Source organism: Crotalus tigris, unplaced genomic scaffold (genome assembly GCF_016545835.1).
Source record: "Crotalus tigris isolate CLP2741 ecotype Arizona unplaced genomic scaffold, ASM1654583v1 scf7180000024435.88064, whole genome shotgun sequence".
Lineage (NCBI taxonomy): Eukaryota > Metazoa > Chordata > Lepidosauria > Squamata > Viperidae > Crotalus > Crotalus tigris.
In genome coordinates, this window is record NW_024100604.1 from 8,375 (window position 1) to 32,430 (window position 24,056).

A 24,056-nucleotide genomic window follows, 5' to 3' on the forward strand; every position below is an offset into this window, starting at 1 on the left:
GTTTTTTGTGTATTTTGTATTTTTTGTTTTTGAATTGTTGTATTTTTTTTTCTGTCTTTCTGTCTTTTTGTCTTTTTTGTAAAAATTTATAAAAATGTTCAATAAAAATAAAATAAAATAAAGTCCAACCTTAAATCATTTCAATCCATTTGACAGAATTCAAATTTCATCCAGTTAATTTTCATAACTAACAACATCCATGTGATCAAACAAACAAATCATCTTATTAGATTAACTCAACATTACATAATAATTTTCTTACAAATAAACCTATCATTCTAAAAAAAACAAAAAACAAAAAAGACACATTCTTAATAACATCCATGTTATCAAACAAACAAATCATCTTATTAGATTAACTCTACATAATAATTTTCTTACAAATAAACCTATCATTCTAAAAAAAAAACAAAAAACAAAAAAGACACATTCTTAATCAATTTAATATATATATTCCATTAATCACCCCTTTTTCTCTTACTTTTTAAGCTGAGAAGATAATATCAAACCTTAAATCATTTCAATCCATTGGGGACATCAAACAAACAAATCAACTTATTAAAAATAATAATTTTCATATCAATAAACCATCAATTCAAAAAGTCCATTCTTAGTCAATTTAATATATATCTTCCATTAATCGCCCATTTCTTTTACATCTCGCTCATAATCTTAGTCCTTAAATCAGTCCATAATTCTAAATTGCCTTTAATTCATTACATAAAAATTTAAATTTCACTTCTTTTCAGTCTTATTCTGGGCTTCTTCTTCTGACAGGTAGGTTTCCATAACAGAGCTTCCCTTCCAACTGATAAGTCTCTCTTTGTTGCTTGCAGTATCATTTGGATCCATGTAAACCATCTTGGCCTTTGCATTGGCCCTCTGATTCTCTTAACCATAAAATTTCGTTGCTTTGACATTTCAAGTCTCAGTCTTTGCTCTTCCTGGTCCTCAAAACCATGAGTGAACTGCTTATCAGGCAAAGTCAATTTCTCTTTATTCTCATTTAAGTCCTCTTCTTGTGTAGTCTGTTTTATAGAATAATCAGAAGTACTCTGCGAGTCAATTTTGAAGTTTAGAGGAGAAATTCTGGCTCTTAATTCTGTAGTAAACTCTTTCATTGTAGCACATATTTCTTCTTTAGCCTCATAAATTCTCATAAATCAGAAGCGGTGAATGCGCCAACATGGGAAGTTTTTAAGAAGAAACTGGACAGCCATTTGTCAGAAATGGTATAGGGTTTCCTGCCTGAGCAGGGGGTTGGACTAGATGACCTCCAAGGTCCCTTCCAACTTTATTATTATTATTATAAATCTTTTCCAGAATAAGTTTACAATTTAAGTGTGAATGTGGCTCCATTTTAAAAGTTATTCAGCTGGATCAGGTTATCTTTCTCTCAAAAAAAAACAACAGTTTGAAGGCCAAATATCTCATCTCCAAATAGTTAAGAATTACAATATTAGCTTTTGGCCAGCAGATGTCCTCAGTAAGCTAAATAATCTTTTTAAAGAGTCATTTCCCCCCCTTTCTTTCTATTTTTTAAGGAAAAAGTGGAAAAAGAAATACTCTTCCAATATAATAGTAGCTCTCCACAAAAAAAGAACAACAACGTAAACTGATAATACAGCTCTTAAGAAAATATTTTTTTCAGTACCCCAAAACATGTATAAAAAAGATGTAGTCTTTAAAATTTTGTTGTATTCTTTTGTTCAATGCCTTTCTTCCCAAACAAGTAGAAGCTGCTTCTCCAAGTCAGGGAAATAATTCCATCAGGCAAAAAAAAAAAAGAAAAAGAAAAAAGAAAACAAAGTAGAATAAAAAGAGGAACAAAGAAAAAAGTCTCACCCGGATACACCAAAATGGGTCTTCAAGCTTAGATGTACTTTGACTTGCGGTTTCTAGCGGCTAGGTGAACGGGCATTTTACTGGCCAGTCTTTCTTGTCTGTCGGCCCTCAGAGTTGGCCCGGACAGTTGGAGGAGCTGCCGCTCCTCCACAGCTGAGCGAAGCCTCTTCGACAGAAGTTGCACCCTCCAGGATGACTTTTGACCCACATAAGGGTCTACTGGCGGAGGGAAACTAGCCGATGAGGGGACAAGTCTCCTTGTGTGACTAGAGGCGCTGCGATCCGGAACTGGAAGTCATTATTTATTTATTTATTTATTTATTTATTTATTTATTTATAGATACCACCAGTTTCCCCTTGGTAATACTTCAATTCATGGGTTAATTCTGCAAACAGTGACTTTCCTCCAATATCAATAAAGACACCAAAACATACATTGTACGGCTGGAAAATAATTTCTTTGCCTCTTGTTCTAGAGGCAAAATTCTAGAACAGTATACCCAAAAGTAGCCCTTTCCAGCATTGTTGCATATTAATTCCTACTATACCCCAGTCACCATGGCCGATGTTGACTAGCATATAATTGAACTGAACTCTTTAACACCTTGGGAGGACATCAGATTGAAATAAAATCAAACAACTGTTTGTTCTTTCATAAAAACCTATGGAAGAATTATAATTTATGAAGTTTTCTTGATAGCAAGTGGTGTCTTCTTTGAGGTTTTTTTAAAACTTCCCAGTCTGATCTATAGCTATGGACTAGTCTTTCTAAATTGCTTTCTCCACCTGTTTTTATTAGCCAGAGAATTTTGAAAAGGAAAGACTTTTTTCCAACTTAAAACCATTAATTCTATGTATTTGTTTTGCTGGGGAGAAATATATTCAATATATATTGAACCATATGTAATAAACGCACAAATAATTAACATTACTCTGGGTAGTAGTACTCGTTGAAGATCCTAGCCAGTTTGATCTTATAATTAACACCTTTAGGCAGTAGATGGCATCATTCTGTGAACAACTGAAAGTATGGAATTAGGCTAAATATTCAATATTGCCAAAACAATATTGAAAACTTTATTGAAAATATACTATCTCTTAATTGTGACGAGTCATTTCAAAAAAGTTCTTTCTTGTCTCTTTTTTAATTGATGCATATATGATTCAGAAGACATTACAAATGTACCATGATAAATTAGTGCCAGTGCTATTTGCTGTAAAAATGTATTAAGATATTCTCTGTAATAATGCCACCCCTCTGTATTTTCAGCTTTTTTGGGGGGAGGAGGAAATGAGTTCATTACAATTGTACTATAGTGATCAAATAAAATCATCAGATCAAATATATGCAACCTTGTCAATATAGAACAGAAGAATAGAATACTATATTTGACCAAGCGTGATTAGACGCACAAGGAATTTGTCTCCAGTGAAGAAGCTCCACAAGTAAAAAAATCAAACACATTATGGTAAGACATGGATCTCTGAATGAAGGCTCTAATACTACAAAAGATGGAAGGAAAGTGAAAACGAGAACAACGAGCAACAAGGTGAATGGACAATGTGATAGTGGTGGTGGGTGCAACATTGGGAAACATGAAGGACTAGGTTAGGGACAGATCGCCGTTGAGATTTTCAACAAAGTGCAGGGATGTTCAGTGGCTGCCTACTTGATTTAGAGCTCAATTGGTGTTTGCCTTGAGTAATCCTTGCTCAGAACTCCACTCCAGTTTTTGTCACTCCTTAACACTCCTTGGAGCAACGCTTTCCTTCTGTTCCTTGCTCTGGGGCCAGGATCTCTGGGGTCTGGCTATCCCATGGCTTTAGATTCATCTCCATTATTCCCTTCAACTCTGAAGCTTTGATGCCCTTTTAAAGAACTTTTGATTCAACTGGTTTCTCTCATGAACCTTGAAGGTTCCTAGGTTACTGTATCTTTTATTTTAATTAATTAATTGGTATTGTGTACACATTCAGCTGCACTGCAGGCATGTTTTACAGCAAATATGTAGGTTGTTGTATCTGGTATGTCTTGGTTGTTGATATCTGGTCTAGTTGCTCAGTTGTGAAGTAATTTTACTGGAGGAATTATAAAATTGCCAGGTTTTTCTAATTGGAAAACACCATGGAAAGGACACATAAATCATCATCATCATCATCATCATCATCATCATCATCATCATCATCATCATCATCATTCTTCAAACCAAGCTTAACATACATTCAAGTAGTTTTCTTTATCAATAATACTGAAATAACTCACCATTGTCTTATTTCAAATGTTTGTTTTAACTTTCCCACACTAGCTTATTATTCCCTGGTGTTTTTCCATCCAAGGTATGAGCAGGGATAGCCCTGCCTAATTTTGTCAAAATCAGCTTGATCCAGATTCTAAAACACATCCATACAGTAATTTGGGTGATTAAGCTTTTTCCTTGTGGAAATCCTTCCTTCCTTCCTTCCTTCCTTCCTTCCTTCCTTCCTTCCTTCCTTCCTTCCTTCCTTCCTTCCTTCCTTCCTTCCTTCCTCCCTCCCTCCCTCCCTCCCTCCCTCCCTCCCTCCCTCTTTCTCTGAAAGAAAATGCTTTACTGCTAACTTCAACACGACAGTGGGGGAGGGATACTTGAATTAGGGCTAATTCTTCCTTAATAAGATGTGAAGTATAAGCAGCTCAGGTCTGTAGCAAATACTGTATTCTGCATTGCTAACCATTATCACTTAGGAGGGCACCCAAAATTATAATTGGAACATTAAAAGATACCTTTTTAAATAGTCATTTCCCATCTGTCGGTTGAAAAATTGACTCTGGACCCTAAAATTTCTGAAATCATCCTGTATGTGTGTGTGTGTGTGTGTGTGTGTGTGTGTGTGTGTGTGTGTGTGTGTGTGTGATCTAAATGCTCCCATGGTGCGAAATGTTGAAGATTTATGAGAATTTTTTTTTTTTAAAAAAATATCGAACTAGGAAATAGCAATCTCTACTAAGAGTAGATTTGAGAAGGAGGGCGAATGCAATGCAAATTATAAATGTGGAATATAGAAAGCTTTTATTGTTGTTGTTATTCAAATTTGGACAACCTTTTCCTTCCACTTGCCAGCACTGTCATGGCTTCTGTTTTTCCCATCTGTATAAACATCACAGTCAATTTCTACTGCCAATTCAGAGGCAAGGATTTTGAACCCTGCTTGATGCTATCTCTAAAGTAGAGTAGGAAGCTGCAAAAAGGTTATAACTAGAGCTTTACAGTCACATAGACTATACATTTTACTAAATGCACAAAAGAGCTATGATAGTTGCCCAGAGCCGTGTGACAGAGAGTGACATCTGGCATATTTCTCTTCTTTCCCCCTTGCCCTTGTTAACTTTGCTTTCTTAAAGTTTCTCATGCTTACTCGGGCAAAAGACTGCTGACTGTTGTGTTTTTCAGACTGATACACATTCCTTTGTGGCTCAGAATTGCCAAATGCATAGCTAAACGTTTAGAAATCAGTGTCTGTGTCAGAAGCTGGCAAATAAAAGCTTAAACTGACTAAATCAATAACATACAGATGACCCTGAAAGCACATACCAAGCTAAACAACTATGTTGTGGTGAACCTCTTTCACAGCTACAGTAAAATGAATCTTGGCTTACCAGATATGGGCATAATGGAACACATCAAAATTAAATGTGTAATGTAGTAGTTAAACAGGAGATGGAGAAAACCAGTCCATTTTCAGTTGTGAAAATCACTGGGTGACAGTAGGGCAGTCACTTAACAGAATGATAGAGTTGGAGACCTTCTAGTCCAAGGGTCTTCAAATTTGGTCCTTTTATGTCTTGTGGACTTCAACTCCCAGAATTCCTCAGCCAGCCAAGCTGGCTGAGGAATTCTGGGAGTTGAAGTCCACAAGTCATAAAAGGGCCAAGTTTGAAGACCCCTGCTCTAGTCCAACTTCCTGCACAAGCAGGAGACTCTATACCATTCTGGACAAATGACTGTCCAATCTCTTCTTAAAAACCTCCAGTGAAGGCAAGCTGTTCCACCAGTTAATTGTTCTCACTGTTAAGAAGTTTCTTCTTAGTTCTCTCCTCCATTAGTTTCCATCCATTGCTTCTTTTCTTGCCTTCTGGTCCTTCGGTAAATAGGATGACCCCCTCTTTTTTGTGGGAGTGCCTCAAATATTGGAGCACTGCAATCATGCCACCCCTGGTCCTTCTTTTCATTAGACTAAACATACCTAATTCCTGAAACTGTTCTTCATATGTTTTAGCCTCCAGGCCAAAATCATCTTTGATGTTCTTCTCTGCACTCTTACAGAGTCTCAACATCTTTTTGTATTGTGGGGACCAAGCTGGATGTAATATTCCAATGTGGTCTTACCAAGGAATATAAGTTGTATTAACACTTCTGTTGTGATATTGATTCTCTCCTCTGTTTAATGCAAGCCTAGGACTTCATTAGCTCTTTTGGCGGCTGTGCTCATTGGTGGCTCATATTGAAATGATTGTCCACTAGGACTCCTAGATCCTCTTGCAGTTACTGTTATTAAGCCAGGTTCCACCAACTCCATACCTTGTACATTTGTTTTTCTTGCTTAAGTTACTTTTCTCACAATTGAATTTCATTTTGTTAGATAGGGCAATGTTCAGGTTGCTGAGATCCTTCTTGATCATGAGCCTATCATTCATAGGACAGGGCGACCCAACCCCCGGTATGTGGACAGTACGGCCGCAGCATGCAGCAATTCAGTCCGCACAAATTATGCAAAGCCCCATTGCGGGATGCCAGACAGCACACAAAACCACGCCCCCTCCAGTCCGGGGAAAAACCTCTCTCCATGGAACCGGTTCCTGGTGCCCAAAAGGTTGGGGACCTCTGATCTAGGATGTTGTGTATTCCTGCCAGCTTGATGTTATCGCAAATTTGCTGAGTTCCCTTTCTACTCAGTCCAATATTTCATAGTGGCTTTATTGTGAAGGTGACAAGGCATAGCAATTCCTCTACTTGCAATTAGTTTTGACATCCATAATGAGAGTTTTCTTAAAAGTGAAAGCCAATGAGTGGTGCAATTTCCTTTAATATAGGCAATGATTGAAAGATTACAGCTGTGTTGGGTTTCCCCCCCCCCAAACATTAAGTACTGTATTGACTAGGATATCCTTCTTAACTTACAGCGGAACAAATTAAATCCTGCAAAATCTATGTTTGCTGGATTTTGCTACCACAGAATTATAGATTTCTCGTCATTTCTACCTTGTGTTTGGAATAGTCATAAAAGATACATCTGTCCAAATTGATCAGAGAGTTGACTGTCCATCGTCAATAGACAGTGATATCTATTTCAGTGGACGGCCTGAAGTTCCTCTTTCCTTTTTAGTGAAGTCTCAACTCCAGTTGGCTACAGCACTTGATAGGCTTTCCTCCCTCTCCCTTCACCCTGCCAAGCTTTTATGTTCTCTACTGATCAGCAGCTGCCATTTTTATTATCTTGCAGTTGATACAAAAATGGCCCATTAAGTCAGTGAACTTTCCTTGCTCACATTTTCACACCTGTCTGAAAGCTCCTTACTCCGTTCAACTTTTACATGTCCAAGTTGGAACCCGTTTCAGTTCTTTCCTGGCTGGAAGTTTTTAAGAAGAGATTGGACAACCATTTATCTGAACTGGTATAGGGTATCCTGCCTGAGCAGGGTGTTGGACTAGAACAGTGGTTCTCAACCTTTCTAATGCCGCGACCCCATAATACAGTTCTCCATGTTGTGGTGACCCCCAACCACTTATATATCATCGGGTGCCAGGGGCATGGCCAAAGAAAAGGGGAAAAAATGGCAGACAGCCTTGTTTGGCGACCCCCGTGAAATGGTCCTTCGACCCCAAATGGGGTCCCGACCCTCAGGTTGAGAACCACTGGACTAGAAGACCTCCAAGGTCCCTTCCAACTCTGTTATTCTGTTATCCTGGATGGTTCCCTTGCTTTCCTCCCCTGTCCCCCCAGTATTGCAAAGCATCCCTTCCCTTTTGACCCCTCCTCTGTTCAAATCTTTGCAACCCAGTCCTGTTGAAATGAAAGAACAAATTTCACTGAACGGTTCTTGCTTCCACAGGCTATTCTATTCTATTCTATTCTATTCTATTCTATTCTATTCTATTCTATTCTATTCTACTCTACTCTACTCTACTCTACTCTACTCTACTCTACTCTACTCTACTCTACTCTACTCTATTCTATTCTATTCTATTCTATTCTTCATTCCATTATTCTATTCTATTCTATTCTATTCTATTCTATTCTATTCTATTCTATTCTATTCTATTCTACTCTATTCTATTCTACTCTATTCTAGTCTTCATTCCATTATTCTATTCTATTCTATTCTATTCTATTCTATTCTATTCTATTCTATTCTATTCTATTCTACTCTATTCTACTCTATTCTATTCTATTTTATTCTATTCTTCATTCCATTATTCTATTCTATTCTATTCTACTCTACTCTATTCTATTCTATTCTTCATTCCATTATTCTATTCTATTCTATTCTATTCTATTCTATTCTATTCTATTCTATTCTATTCTATTCTATTCTATTCTATTCTATTCTATTCTTCATTCCACTATTCTATTCTATTCTATTCTATTCTATTCTGTTCTGTTCTGTTCTGTTCTGTTCTGTTCTGTTCTGTTCTGTTCTATTCTATTCTATTCTATTCTACTCTACTCTACTCTACTCTACTCTACTCTACTCTACTCTATTAATTATTTTATTTATGTAGCCACCCATCTCAGAATAAGTGACTCGGGATACATTCCCTTCTTGCAAGATAGTTTCTATGGAAGTATTGTACATGGAACATAGGAATGAAGGAGCAACTCCCTTTGTTTTGATCACTGCAGCATCACAGCAACAATAGTGCAATACTGTTTTAAGTATTCTATGTAAGAATAAGGGAATGGGTGTAAAAGGAAGAAGGAAACAATGTCTAAAGGAAAACTACAGGCAGACTTACTCAAACTGGGGCTAGCCAGCCAGCCAGCAAGGCTTTCCTTCCCTTCATGTATGGGAAGGACAAGAAGCAGGAAAGAGCCCATGAGAACCTGCACTAGTGATAAATTCAAATTCAAATTCAGAATAGAGCTGGAAGGAACCTTGGAGGTCTTCTAATCCAACCTCCTGCTCAAGCAGGAGACCCTATACCATTTCAGATGAGTGGCTGTCAGTCTCTTCTTAAAAACCTTAATCTAGAGTAAGCACCACAATGGGTGTGTTGCCAACACACTGCCGTTCAGACCAGCATTTTAAAAACTGGCTTTCAGAATACTGGAATCAGCATGGGAGAGAAACACTGTTTAGACTGCTGTGCAGAATTGCTTTAAGTCCTGTGGGAAGTCAGCCCCCCAGAGAAGGAAATATTAAAAGGGCAGAAAAATGTATTTCCTCAAAGCATCTTAAAGAGGCAGAAAAGCATGCCAAGTTTTTTTCTTAATACCCCCAAGTCTCCCTCCCCCAAGCAGAAATCAGCTCTGTAGAAATACAGATGTAAACTATTCAGGAAGGTTGAAGTTATAAGATTAAGAAGACAAAGACACCTAAAATTTACATACCCCACATAAACTCTAAGAAAGGCTTAACACACAGATGCCAAAGGGGCACACTCAGACTCAGATCAAAATACATGACACAGGAAATACAAAACCTCAAACAGGAACAGGAAACAACTTCAAGAGCCCCAGAGGGTATAAAAACCCACTCCCTACATGTGCTCGCTCTCTTTTCTTCCAGAGCCATCTTTCTGTCTGGCTCTCCTCTTCAATAAACTGCAACTTTCTTTGTAAAGCAGTCGCCATGTTGTTTGTTTCCGGCTTGGACTGAACCATGATGAAGACTTTTCCTTCAACAGTCCCCAGCTATCTAATGTCAGTGCAACGCAACTCTTCACCTCAAGGAAAATCAACCTCATTTTATTTGGGGGTTTAATATTTATGCAAAGTGTAACAATAATAGGTAGCTATGCAATGCAGGTTGGCTGGCGATCTTGCAAGTAGCTTCTTAGAATGATATTTTGACAGAGTGAAAACCAGAACATTACCTTCAAGTGATAGCTTGTATATCATATTTCCCAGGAAGACTAAACATAGTTTAGGATCTTTTTTTTTTTTAGCCTGTAGAAATTGGTGAAATTTATTTATTTATTTATCAAATTTCTACACTGTCCATCACACTTTCGTTCCTCTGGGTGTTTTACAAATAAAACAGTGAAATAATATAAAAGCTACACTTGAAAACAAGTTAAAAACCAGATTAAAAGAAAGTGAAAAGAAACAACTGAAAAATTAAAAGGCAGAGGGAGCGCGTACTGATTGAAATGTCCATCAAGGAGCCTTACTATTCAAAATCACACCTTTTTTATTGTTAAATTTAATGCCTAAATCTAAATCTAAGATAGATTGGGGTGACAGAGAATGCTGATCCAAAGTCACTGAGCTGGCTTTCGTGGTTAAGAGAGGTCAAACACACTGTCTCCTGCTTTGCAGTCCAGCCCCTTAACCATTACACCCCACTGGCTTTGGTCTATTTATTTTACAAATGCATGCTGAACTGAAAATCCTATAATCGGGTGTGTAGAACAAATGATGTCACAAATAAGTACATTTAATTTCACAGTTCAAAAGGGATAATCCTTTCACATATAGAGGTAGTCTTTGACTCACAATCATTCATTTAGTGACCATTCAAGCTTACAGCGGCAGTGAAAAAGGTGACTTATGACAGTTTTTCACACAACCGTTGCAGCATCCCCATGGTCACATGATCAAAATTAGGACGCTTGGCAACGGGCATGTATTTATGACGGCTGCAGTATTCTGGGATGATGTGACTACCCTTTGTGACCTTCTGACTAGCAAAATCAATGAGAAATTCACTTAATAACTGCAGTGATTCACTTAGCAACAGTGGCGAGAAAGGTCATCACAAGCCAATGAGGCCAAATTCACTTCACAACTTGAAAATGACGGGCTCAGCTGCGGTTGTAAGTTGAGGACTGCCTGTATCTCACATTGGATTACGATTCATGCATTTGTGCAGACAGCCATTGCACTAAAAGAAGGAAACTTTAGTCTTTGCTTCCTCACTATTCATTTCTAAATTAGCCCAATCTGCCGTTTATACGATGCAGTTTGGTATGCCTGAAAACAATTGGGATGTGCAGTTTTGACCAGGAGGGGGAAATACTTCCAGTGGACTGAAGCAAGAATCAGATCATCTGTAACCACTACTTTTTGTGGGGGTGGGGATGGGGGCAGTGGCAGCTAAAGAATGTGGGACCCAGACAATGTTGGTCACATGGACTGTCATCCCGTAATTGTGAATAATTATTCTATTCATGCAGTACACTCAGATATTTTTCCAGGAGGAGCATGAGATGCAGTGATTCACAGTATAGTGGAATAAGTACTGCCAAGTTTCTAGCTGAAGGATGACAACAGGATATCTGGAAACCTTCCAAGATGTGTTTTGTTACCTAAAAGTAGACATATCTGTGTAGGTTAATGGGGGGTAATGTGGGGTGAGAGATTGTTTGGGAGACTGAAAAGCAGACAGAGGAGTTCAGTTGGTCTGAGAAGATGCAACACAGTCCAGATGTGACATCTGTGGGGAGGAACCTTTTCAAAGAGACTCTGCTTTAATTAACTCATTATAAGTCTGGCTGGAATTTTCCGTTTTTAAGTCTTTTCTATTGCTTTTGAGGATTTTATGTTGGCTTTTGATGCTATAAATAGGAATAGACTTTGGCAAAACCTTGGGGCTTTTTCAATAAATTGTAACCTTTTTATTCTTATCAGAAGCCTTTATAGGATAAGAACTGGATGTGAGATATATTTTTCCAGAAATATTTGATTAAAAAGATACCCATTCAATATTCAAACAGAGTTTCAATTCTGGCTTCAGTTTTGTCCAGTTTTTATGTTGATTCTCTAATTTCATCCTGAAACAAAACTAACTTCCATTCCTCAAAGATAGTTGGGTAATTTTTTTCCAACTCTACTGGATAATTCTTTCTTTTATTGAAAATAAAGACCTTCCATAGAGGTCTGAACTTTTCTGTTAGGAGAAAGGCCAAAATTCTGCTCTTCCAAAGCTATTATAAGGAATATACAGTAATTAGTGAATTATTGGACAATGAATAGAACAGAGCAAAATTGTTAGTGAATATTATGCACTACCCCAGATTGCAGTATCTAACTACTTGGCTTTATCCTCCTGAATCTCCATGATACCATGGTCTAAACTGTCAAGCTGAATATATGCAGTGAAAATAGCTAATAAAGATCTACAGTCATCAACCTTATCTACTATAAGACAAGGCAAGATGCTTCTTTTTTCTTCTCAGGCAAAATAAATGGTTAAATAGTATCTTTGAGATATTGCTATCCAGATTGATAGAGGACTTATGAACCATTGGCAGAGTTCTTGTAAGTTGGCAAACTATTTATGTGGACTTTGCCATAAAAGTGAGGATGTCATTGGTGTGACCCTCAGCACTTTTATCGAACCTATGTGGGCATTTCTTTCTCTGAATGGCATTAGCCATGTGGCTCTGGAGAAGTGGAATAAGTTGAAAATGTCTAATATCCTGCCAATAATATACAGATGCATCTTTATCATTTGATATCTCAATTCTTCTGTGTCATCCAGACAGATCTATCTATCTATCTATCTATCTATCTATCTATCTATCTATCTATCTATCTATCTATCTATCTATCATCTATCTATCTATCTATCAATCATCTATCTATCTATCTATCTATCTATCTATCTATCTATCTATCTATCTATCTATCTATCTATCATCTATCTGTTTTTGTGTTACTGCCTAGTACAAACCATGAAATAATTCTTTAGGTTATAGCATTTTGCTATCTTGAGCTTATTAGAGTTTTAATGTGCATTAATGGTGTTTATTTACGTTTCAATTTATATTTTGCACCAAATGGTACTATTTTGGGGTGAACATTATTCATAATAAATTAAATATGAAAATAGTTTGTAAGATTGTGATTTTACCCCAGGCTAGGTTTAAAGAGGTCGTTCTGAAATCTGCATGGCTTATTGCTGCTTTGACCTGCCAGCTAACTTCTGATAGGTTGGAAGTTCAAATTGCTAGAAGGAATGAAAGAAACTCCACTGCTTTATGACTACCATCCTAGTCATGAAAGAAGAACATAAAGATATAAAAACAAGCTTCTCACTTTTTAAGTCAGATAGGGTTCAGTTTGTCATGCAAATGGCCAATCTTACCATTTTACTCTGGAATAGATGGAGAGAGAGACAAGGATTATCTGTTACAGTCAGTGACTACACAATATAAGAAAGGATGGCTACATCAGAGATGACTTGGGGACAATACTCCCCAGAATGGGACAATTTTGCCGACGCCAACATGCCTTGGCCATGTCAATACAGCCAATTCAACACGGCCATCTCAACACAGCCGACTCACCGTGGGGCAGCTCACTGTGGCCAAATTGCTACAGGATAACTCACCACGGAACGAGGCGCACAGAATAACTCAACACAATAAATGTAATCTGCCACTGTTTCTTTGACATAGTTTCCATTTTTGTCAATAGAAATGATGTCAAAGAAACAGTGGCAGATAACATTTATCCCATTGAATTATTCTGTGTGGAATTTTCCGCGATGAGTTGTCCCATGACAAGTTGACCACAGTGAGATGGCTGCAGTGAGTTGGTCGTGGCAAGATGACCCTGGCGAGACGACCATGCTGAGTTGACCGCAGCAAATTGTCCTAGACGGCCCAGCCCACAGAACTGATATATACCATAAATGCCGGCGTATAAGGCAACTTCCGCGAGCGCTGAAATCGGCGCCAAAGACGGGGGTCGTCTTATACGCCGAGTCATCTTATACGCCAGAAATACTGGTAGTTTCTGGCGTATAAGACGACGTTCTAGGAATGCGGCCCAGCGATAAAGACAGGGGTCGTCTTATACGCCGGGTCGCCTTGTATGCCGGCATATACGGTAGGCATTTTCTGTTCAGAGGGTTCATAGAACATCTGATAAAACTAAATCAGGCTTACTTTCCTATACCTAAAATTTCCAGCATTAGCTTTCCTGAGGAATATTTCCTCAAACAATGTATTGAGCATACAGGTAGTCCTTGATTTATGACTGTCCCTTAGCAACCAAAGACACAACAAACATCCCCAAAAGGACTTACGATTCAGTTTCAAAGTTCCAACGTTACCCCCTGTGGTATGTAACAGCATTTAGGGCATTTGGCAACCAGGCCAATTTATAGCCCCTTGTAGCACTCTGCTGCCATGTGAACAAGATGTACAATACTTTTGCTGGAAACTGGTGTTTACTTCCAGTTTCTATCAAAAAATTGTTCCAGAATGAATTCAGTTAATGACTGCAGTGTTTGCTTAATAACTGCAATGTCTGCTTTATGATTGACATGTTTGCTTAATTACCATCACAAAAAAGTCATAAAAACAGGTTCAGTCATGTAGTGACCCACTTTACGACCGTTACGACTTACTATCATAAATGCCAGGATCAATTACCATTGTAAGTAGAGGACTACTGGATTGAAAGATAATGATCACCACCTACACACTATAATTTTACCTACTTCTCCATCATCATTTTCCCAATCTATTAGTCAATTATACTTGAATTACATTGAACAAGAGATCGCTGCAACAAATCTATATGAAATATATAATAATTCAATATTTAACAACTAAAATGTTCAAATAAGAAGTGATTAAATTTTTCTTGGTTGGGGAATCCAATACAAATATGCAGGAAAATCTCTCTTAAGCATTCACCACTGATTACCATGGAAGATTTATCACAATGCTGCCTTAAAATAATGGACAAGCCCTCTTTCTAAAGTCCAAATACAATGGGTAATTTAATAGATAATGAATACATTATTCCACATTATTGCAGCCAAATACAAAGAGCAATTCTTTTGGAGGAATGTAAGAACAGCATCCTGTTAAAAGGGTAGAGATCCATACATATTAGAAGCCTTTTTAATTTCACGTTAAGATAGAAACTGAGAAGAGCCTATGTTACATTTATGTTTCTTTATGCAAATAGCTTTATTAATCGAAAAAGTAATTTATTCCAGTTTCATGGTAGTAAGTCTGATTATTATGTCCGTTTATATTATTATTAGCCTTGTGAGGTCGCCAAGAAAAGAAGCATACCCATCAGCACTAGATAAAACGTTATTAGGGAGTGTCCAAAGAAAGAGAATAACTAATCTATAGGGAAGATGGAAAAGTTTGGCTCAGTCTACCTAAATGTATAAATTCCATACTCCTTGCATATGTTCTATGAAGATTTGTTTTATTCCCAAACCAAGTAGAATCTTAATTGACATAATCTTGCCATCTAAATGAGATACAGTCTATCTCTAATCTGGTGGTGACATCAAAAGTTGAGTAAGGAATATGTGCTATAATGTCAAGAATTTTGTTTGCATTTGTTCAAGGATTGAGACGTTTTTGTAAATACCCATATACCCAGTTATCTTCTTCTTTTTCTCATAATCAGATTGTGCTAGCTGCGTACATTGTCATTCAGTTCCTTTTGACAAATTATATTCCTTTTATGATATTTCAAAAGCCTTTGAAGTAGCATGAATTGTGGGTACCTAGCCCATTCTCAATCTATATATCTCCCCCCCTTCTCATACAGAAATGGTTTTGCCATTGTTTTATTTTATTAAAGGTTATTTCAAAGCATTTTCATGAGAGTAAGATCAAAGTTAGACTTCTAGGGGGAAAATGGTGAACTGAAGATGGCTCCTTAAAAGTTGAGCCAACCGCTGGAGTGAAGATCTGGCAAGTAGACTGGTTCTTTGTAATTCCTCTCTGGGAATTGTGTTCCAGACAGTTGCTCCTCTTGTGGAGAACACAAGGATCAGAAGGTTTAGAGCTCTGAAAGTTGAAGGAATAGCTATCTTGCTCAAATCACAGTTGACACCTTGAAAAGGACATTAGGGTTGCACACTTCCTTTTTTTAATAACTTTTGGAAATTATTTATTAATCATTTTTATCTGTTTAGATCAGTGGTTCTCAACCCTTTTAATGCCACGACCCCCAACCGGTCATAAGTCCAGGACTACTCAACTGGTGCAGCACCGTTTGCAGAATGGGACTTTTGGCGGGCTCAGCAGGGCAGAGACAGCCTGGACAATTCCTATTGGCTTTTGAAAGCCAATAGAATTAGACTCTATTCAAGAGAGTCTATTCTATTGGCTTTCAAAAGCCAATAGAATAAAAGGGAGTAGCACAGCTAAGGGAAAGGGGAAAAAATGGCAGACTGCGTTGTTTGGTGACCCCCGTGAAATGGTCGTTCGACCCCAAATGGGGTCCCGACCCACAGGTTGAGAACCAGTGGTTTAGATCAATAAGCTTTACAGCACTGGTTTATTTTCCTTCAATCCTTAGAAAACTAAATTTTAAAATACAATTTCAAAGATACTGAATGATGAAAAGAAATCAAGTTCTAGGACAGGGGTAGGCAACCTTGGCTCTTTTATGACTCGTGGACCTCAACTCATAAAAGAGCCAAGGTTGCCTACCCCTGTTCTAGGACATTACTTTATAGGATTAAAATCAAGATTGCTAAAAGTAAAATGAAGGAATATAAAGTTGGTTTATTTGATCAAGGTTAACATAAATTTTGGTAATCCTTCATGGGCTTTTACCGATCGAGATTGAAATGATAAGTTTGTAAGGATTTAATTATTGGGATGTGGGATGTGGGAAGAAGAGATATTTGTTGTATTTTAAGAGAAAGTAATAAATTGCTAAAATTGCTTATATATGTGATGAAGAGTAAGTCATTTTTTATATATTTATATTATATTATTTGTTTCATTTCTATTTTTCCTTTCTGTACCTTCTGTTTTTCTTTTTATTCTTTTATTTGTTTAGTTTGTATCCGTTTTATTATTGTTGTAATTATAATTTTAATACAGTTACTATAAAAAGAGAGTAAGATCAAATTTCAATTCATTATCCAATATGGCAAAATATGCACGCATTTGAAGAATCTCAGAATTCCTGTTAAGATTAAAATGTAGCACTTTATAGGATTTCAAAGGTATTAATGTGGCTATCCAGACAAGTTAAGGGAAGCAGACAAACTATTCCTATTACTGTGGTGGCGCAGTAGTTAGAATGTATTATTGCAGGATAATATCAACTCACATCCAGCAGTTCGATTCTGACCGGCTCACGGTTGACGTAGCCTTCCTTCTTTCTGAGGTCAGTAAATTGAAGAGCCAGATTGTTGAGGGCAATAAGAGCCGTGGCGGCACAGTGGTTAGAATGCAGTATTGCAACTTAATTCTGCTGACTGCCAATTGCCAGCAGCTTGGCATTTGAATCTCACTGGCTCAAGGTTGACTCAGCTTTCTATCCTTCTGAGTCGGTAAAATGAGGACCCAGATTGTTGGGGACAATAGGCTGACTCTGTAAACCACTTAGAGAGGCTGTAAAGCACTGTGAAGCTGTATAAAAGTCTATTGCTATATAAGTTTAAGTCCTATTGCTATTGCTAAGTGCTATTATAGTTAAAAATGCAGACTATCTTCTGAAAAGTTCTGGATAAAATAAGAAACTGCTTGCAGTCATTTTGATTTACTAGCTATTATCATTAATACATAATCTACACTACAAGATAATAAGAGCTGTGTGGAACATATACCTGTGAGAGTGGTTCATATTTACCAAGATCTAATATGTAGAATCATTACTTTCTATGTGTGCCGACTGCCAATTTTCCAAATAACTTGATTTTTTTTTTAAAAAATCTCCCTCTCCCTCTCCTTCTGGCACTGAATCAAATGGAAAAAGAACCTTAGCTGTACAACAGGTTTTTGACATTATGGAATATCCTAGTTTCTGCAAAAATAAGCTATATATAAATGCATAAAACTATAGGATAGAACCATGGTTTGAGATACACCCTTCCCAGCACACACATACATATTAAAAGGTGTTTTTTTTTTTTAGCTCACCCCAGCCTTTGGTTTTGCTCCAGAACCAGCCATTGGGATAGGAAATGCTTTATCTGCACCATAGAGAGTAGGAGGTAGAGGAGGTGATGGCGGTGGTTGGTTCTTTTGCTGGTTATTTAAAGAAATGATGTCTACTGTATCTCCAGGAAGTGATTCCGAATCCTTTAAAAGAGAAGTAAAATTCTTTAGGGACTGCACACATAGGATGATAGCGCTGTTAACTTTGTGGAATACACTCATTTCTTTCCCCTGCCTTATTGTACTCAGAGTGCTGCCTATATCTGTTGTTCTGTTACTGAAAAGTACCTTAAAGATCAAAGCTTTAGTGTCCTACACAAAGAAAAGAATAAATGTAGTTTTGTTCAGGAGTCTGCAGTTTCAAAATTCTGGCCTGTTTTCTCTTGATAATTCCTGTGCATATCATATTATATCTTCATCTTTTGTCTTTGGAAGCATTTGAAACCTTCAGCAACATCTGGAAATCTTTAGCCAGTCGGAGTGACATCATCACATGGAGCCTCGTGCAGGTGAAATCTCCTATTGCTTCTTTTTTCCATTTAAAATGTGAACCAACATCTGATAACATTCATTTTTTTCCCAGGGTTTTAAGCCCTCTGTACCAGCATACAGTCATTGCATACAATTAAGTCCCTTTGAATATACCAGGACATGCACACCAAACTGCATATTGGGTTATACGGGGTGCCTATGAAGTAGGATGGGCTATATGCCATTTTGAATTATGGGTGATAATGCATCTCTTTTTTAAAGAGATATGATAATCAAACGCGCCCAGCATCATTAGTTAAAAAATTCTTATAGGGAATCATTCAAAATATGCCAACCTCTTGAAGTTTACAAATGATTAGGTTGTTTTCTTCCTTTTCTTGCTTTACATACAGTATAAAGTTAGTTTTTGTAGCCTTTCTTGGGAGGACTCTGTTGTGACACATATCATGTAAATGATTTAAAGAACCCAGTAAACAGGTACGGTGTGTAGCAAAATCTGTGCAATACCATTATTTTTGCAATATAATGAAATTTAATTTATTCAGTTTAACTCTATCCAATTCTAAATATTATTCAATATTATAGAAATAATCACTTGTCCTTTCTCTATAATCCTTTGGTGCAATAAATTCGGGTGGACTCATTTGGGGCCAGACACTGAAATTCTTTTTAGAAAGGCAGGATTTTTAAGCAGTCTCTGAGACTTAGTGAAACGTATAATAAATAAAATGAGGAAAGCAGCATCCCATACATCCATAGCTTTTCCAATTCAGCACCAGCAACATCAGATCATTTGGTTGGTTTGACTTTAATTCTGCCTTTAAAAACAGAGAACCTCTGGCCAAAACTTAAGAAAGTTGGGAAACTTAGACCAGACTTGGTCTAAGAACCTTATCATTCCCCAAGCATGGAGGAAGACAAAAGGCAGAAACAGAAGCCAGGTCTGCCTTGTTGCCTCCAGATATTCTAGACTAGCATTCTGAGCAGGCACAATGAGAACAGCCTCTGGAAGACAGAGCTAGACCTAAGAAACAGAACAAGAAATCTATCTTTGTTTATATGTTTTGGAAACTGCAGATTCTTGAGCTGAAAGGACAATGGGAGCAAGAAAAGAAAAAGAAGCAACAAGAAAAAAATTTGTAGCGAGTAAATATAAACAACTGGAATAGAAGGTTCAGCAGACTTACGGGGATGGGCTTTCCTGGGTGGGTCAATGTGCTGGAAGGCGAAGAGCTTTCGCTGAGAGCATTCTCAATATCCTGGTCCAGCTGATCCAGTTTCAGAATGAGTAGTACCATGGAGTCCAATCGTGACTGATCTTGGTCTCTTGCTTCCTGGGGATTAGGACACACAGTTACAGAATCTGAAAGGGCACTTCTGGGAAGGAATAAAAAACTCTCTGTTCTCCAATTTAACAAAACAGGGTTGAATAATAGGCAGCAAGCTCACATTTGGGGAGAAAAGAAGGAGGAGGAGGAAAGGGGTGGAGGGAGCACTGGGCTGCATTCTCTCCATCAGTGCATTCTTCACACCAAGAAGCCAATTCCCACCATTTTGCGTCTCTGGCTGGAACCAGATAAGAACTAAGCTAGCTTAGCTGAGAACAAATCCCTGTAGCCCGATGCCCATTTGCCTTACCATTTCCCCTCTTGTTCTTGCTACCTGAACATTTTGACCAGGCAAGCCACAGGCAGGGAACAGATTCACAACTGAGTTCTGCAGGACAGGTTCACTGGAGTACTCGGAATTGGATATTCTGAATTCTGGCATGAAATAGGAAGGGAGCCTTACCAGTATTTAGACTGCAGCCTAGTCTGGTCCCATTCTGCATGGGAATCATCCTGCACAAAACATCCAGTTCTAAGGCCAAGACATAACTAATGAAAAAGTCTTGAATCATAATTTAGCAGATGGATATTACAGCCCAGTATGGCTAAAGCCTATGTTGTTCATTCCTGAGGATTCAGTGCCATGAGTCCATGTTAATTAAGATCAACTTGGACTTATCTCTGACCAGGAGCATATATATTGCAAGGATACATTATGCCCGATAATATGGGGACATTGAAATATCATGTCATGGCTGCCATTCTGCTAGACAAGCATCACAACCCTGATATTTAGCAACGGGGGGGGGGGGGGAGGGAAGAGAGGATTGGAAAGTAGGGAAGAAGTAGGGAAGGATGGAAACCAAGCTGTGCTGGCCCGAGGAGTGAGAAGCCCGAGGAGACTCACACTCATTGGTAGCCTCATTGGTAGCAGTGAACAAAGACATACATTCAGTTTCACAGCTACTAAGATTGTTGGTTGAGCAGGTACAAAGATAGACAGGGACGTGATTGAAGCCTGGGAAATGGGTCCCTCGTCAGTCAACAGGATTGCTGATTTACAACCAGCTTATCAGGTACATAGGAGATGAGAACTTGGCAGCACAAGGAAACAACAGCCAATGACTTAATAGCTGACTATCCAACACCTCAATCAACCAATAAGAAGCCATGCCCAACCAGCCACCACATAAATACTACACATACAACAGCCCAAAGCACACATTCTGGTAGAAAGAAATATCCTGAGGACGGGCCCCAGCACGAGTCTGAAAGCTTGGAAGACTAAACTTCTGGTCCCAGTGACCGGCCCAGATTGGATTCTAGAAATCCAAACTTCGAAGTATCAAGCTACATGTTATTTCATATAAAGCTGTGCAGTCTTTACTCAAAACATTGAGATAATAATTGAGATGATGCTGATGCCAATACAAGAGAAGTGAAGGTTTCAACTTCTCTTCCTAGCCCAATCCCTCCAAGGTAGAATTATCCACAGGGATAAAATTTAGTAAAACGTTCATTGTGTTAGAGGAGATAATGTTTGGGGAAAGACAGTATTGAACATATCTTTCATTATATCACATTTATTTACTTTGCTTTCTCGTTAATTTTTATTTTAAAAATATATTGGAGAGTATGCTATATATTTAATGCAAAGTACGGCTGGACTCTTATTGTTCTGGTTCATGTTGTTATTCAGATCTTGTTTTGTTGTTGTTGTTAATTGCGAAGTCGTGTCCGACCCATCGCGACCCCATGGACAACGTTCCTCCAGGTCTTCCTGTCCTCTACCATCTTCTGGAGTCCATTTAAATTCACACCTACTGCTTCAGTGACTCCATCCAGCCATCTCATTCTCTGTCGTCCCCTTCTTCTATTGCCCTCAATCTTTCCCAGCATTAGGCCCTTCTCCAGTGAGTCCTTCCTTCTCATTAGGTGGCCAAAGTATTTGAGTTTCAACTTCAGGATCTGGCCTTCTAAAGAGCAGTCGGGGTTGATCTCTTCTAGGACTGACCGGTTTGAACGCCTTGCAGTCCAAGGGACATGTAGTATTCTGGAAAAGAGGATCTCTGGTCCTGTATCAAAGCTCAATAGAGTTTCTATTTCCAGTTTCTCTGCCTGTCCCTAATTTTCTCTTTGTTGAAACAAAAATCAAGAATAGAAGGGGGGGGGGAAGGGCCATCAGCTGGTACATACTGATGAGAACAAGAAGTGGTTTTGAACCAAAGAGACTAAATTTGAAAGTTCTCCAGGCTGTTGAGCAGAATCTACTTTGCTTCTGAAGAACATGGTCCAGCTTTCATTAAATGTGGAGCTACATTTGATGATCCCAGTTTCATTATCATACCAAATTCTCTTTTTATCCATGATAAATACAGGCCATATTGTTTGCTGCACTATATACATTCCTGCATATAGAACAGGCACTCCACACGCTTTTCCTCACATATTTTTTGATACATTCCAGTCTGGAGGAAAAAAGAAATATACTTCTTTGGAATAAGCAAAGCATTCTACTGAAACATTTTTGCCTTATGCCCCAAATTCCATATAAGATTTTTGTTTTTCCATGGCAGGCTCAGGAAGTCCACATAAAAATTTGAGGTTTAGCCTTTCATAGTTGGAGCACAAGAAAACGTCTTGATTTTCTTTTGATCACAGATTGCCTGCATTGAGTACTATTTGCAACACTTGAAGCTTTTTGGTGCTATAGGAAATATTTATTTAGACATACTGTAAATCCCGAAGTCCAGAACAGTGAGAATTAAGAAGAGGGATTCACCAATGTTGCTAGCTACTGTACAATGGGAATCCTAGTAAGCTTTTACATTTAATGTTATTACCATATTGATTGCTTTGTTGCTCTTGAGCTCAATATATCCCAGCCAAGCAGACTGGGGATAATGGCAGTTGTAGTCAAACGCAGATTTGCCAGTACGAAGTTGAGAAAGGCTGTTCTCAAGATGACATATAGGACCTTCATAAAATAAACTAAATCTCAAAATCCATGAAATATATGTTTTTAATTTTTAAATACGGTGGATTTAAACATCAGGGGAGTGACACCACAATAATCCACCAGGGGAGTGACACCACAATAGTAAGTATGCTTTACATTTGTCATGTGTAGGTTCAAAATGCTTGAAACAGCCACCATGGTTAGGTGTGCAGAACTCCTCCACATACTGTTTTCAGGAATTTTGCTTTCCACTTTTTATGTGAGTCTCTATACAGACAGTAAATTAAATGCATGCATGTTGGAAATGATTCTGCTGATTCCCCCACATAAGCATAAATATTAACTGACTACATGGAAGAAGCTGATTATGTTTCTGTTTCTTTTTATTATATTTAGAACTGTAATGATGAGAGATTGCGGCCCAAGTTATCATTCTCCTCTACTCAAAGAAAGATATGAGAAACCATTGGAGCTGTGCCACCTTCTTGGGAATGGCTTGGTGAATATATGTGAGCTAAAAGTGCAGACGGATACACAGCTGTTTCTGCACATAAGTTCTACACACACTGGTTTCACTTCCACTTTGCTTGTGTTCCTGATTAGTTAAAAAGAACTGGTTGTCTGAAACAATGAATAGATTTTACCTTGGAATCAGGAAAGTCTGGAGAAGAATAGGCCAGACTTTCAGTAATTAATGTCCTTAATATCCTGTTTTTTATATAATGTACTATATGCATGTATTTTTACTGTTATGTTTTTTCAATGCTTTTATTATAGATTTTGAATTTGGTAATTGAAAATATTGAATGTGGCATCCTGTCATTTTTTTTGATACATATGTGATATCCATGTTGTCTCCCTCTTCAAATAATCTTTCATCAATGTTTTAATTCAAAAGTCAATTTATCAGTCAATCAAAATTATATCAGTATATTAAGCCACTTTAAATCCTTCCTGCAAATTCTCCTCTAAAAGATTAGCCAAAAAGCTAAGGGTTTTTTTCCCCCATAAACAGTTCTTAGGTTTAAGCAATAGTCAGGTGTTGTTGTTTTTTTTCCTTTCAAACACTTTTTAATCTTTCAAACACTTTTTAATCTTATAACGGGCTCTTCCTTTGTTCCTAGCTGTTTTCAAGTTTATTTGCAATTCAAAGGAACAACTTTTTCTTTGTTTCTGGGCATTCTGCCAATTTCGGAGTCCTTATTAGTAATAGTAATAGTAGTAAAGTTGGAAGGGACCTTGGAGGTCATCTAGTCCAACCCCCTGCTCAGGCAGGAAACCCTACACCATTTCGGACAAGTGGCTGTCCAGTCTCTTCTTAAAAACTTCCAGTGTTGGAGCATTTACTGCTTC

At 37.8% G+C, this 24,056-nt stretch overlaps 1 protein-coding gene across 1 annotated transcript; it reads right to left on the minus strand.

Moving 5' to 3' along the window:
- Window positions 1–17,850: 17,850 nt before the first annotated feature.
- LOC120302587 (rho GTPase-activating protein 7-like) lies at window positions 17,851–20,169 on the minus strand. Its single transcript, XM_039331218.1, has 2 exons — window positions 19,604–20,169; window positions 17,851–18,068 (listed from the first exon to the last, which is right to left on the minus strand). Exons 1-2 carry the CDS (start codon window positions 19,712–19,714, stop codon window positions 17,898–17,900), a joined length of 282 nt encoding a protein of 93 aa, XP_039187152.1. The 5' UTR covers window positions 19,715–20,169; the 3' UTR covers window positions 17,851–17,897.
- Window positions 20,170–24,056: the final 3,887 nt, after the last annotated feature.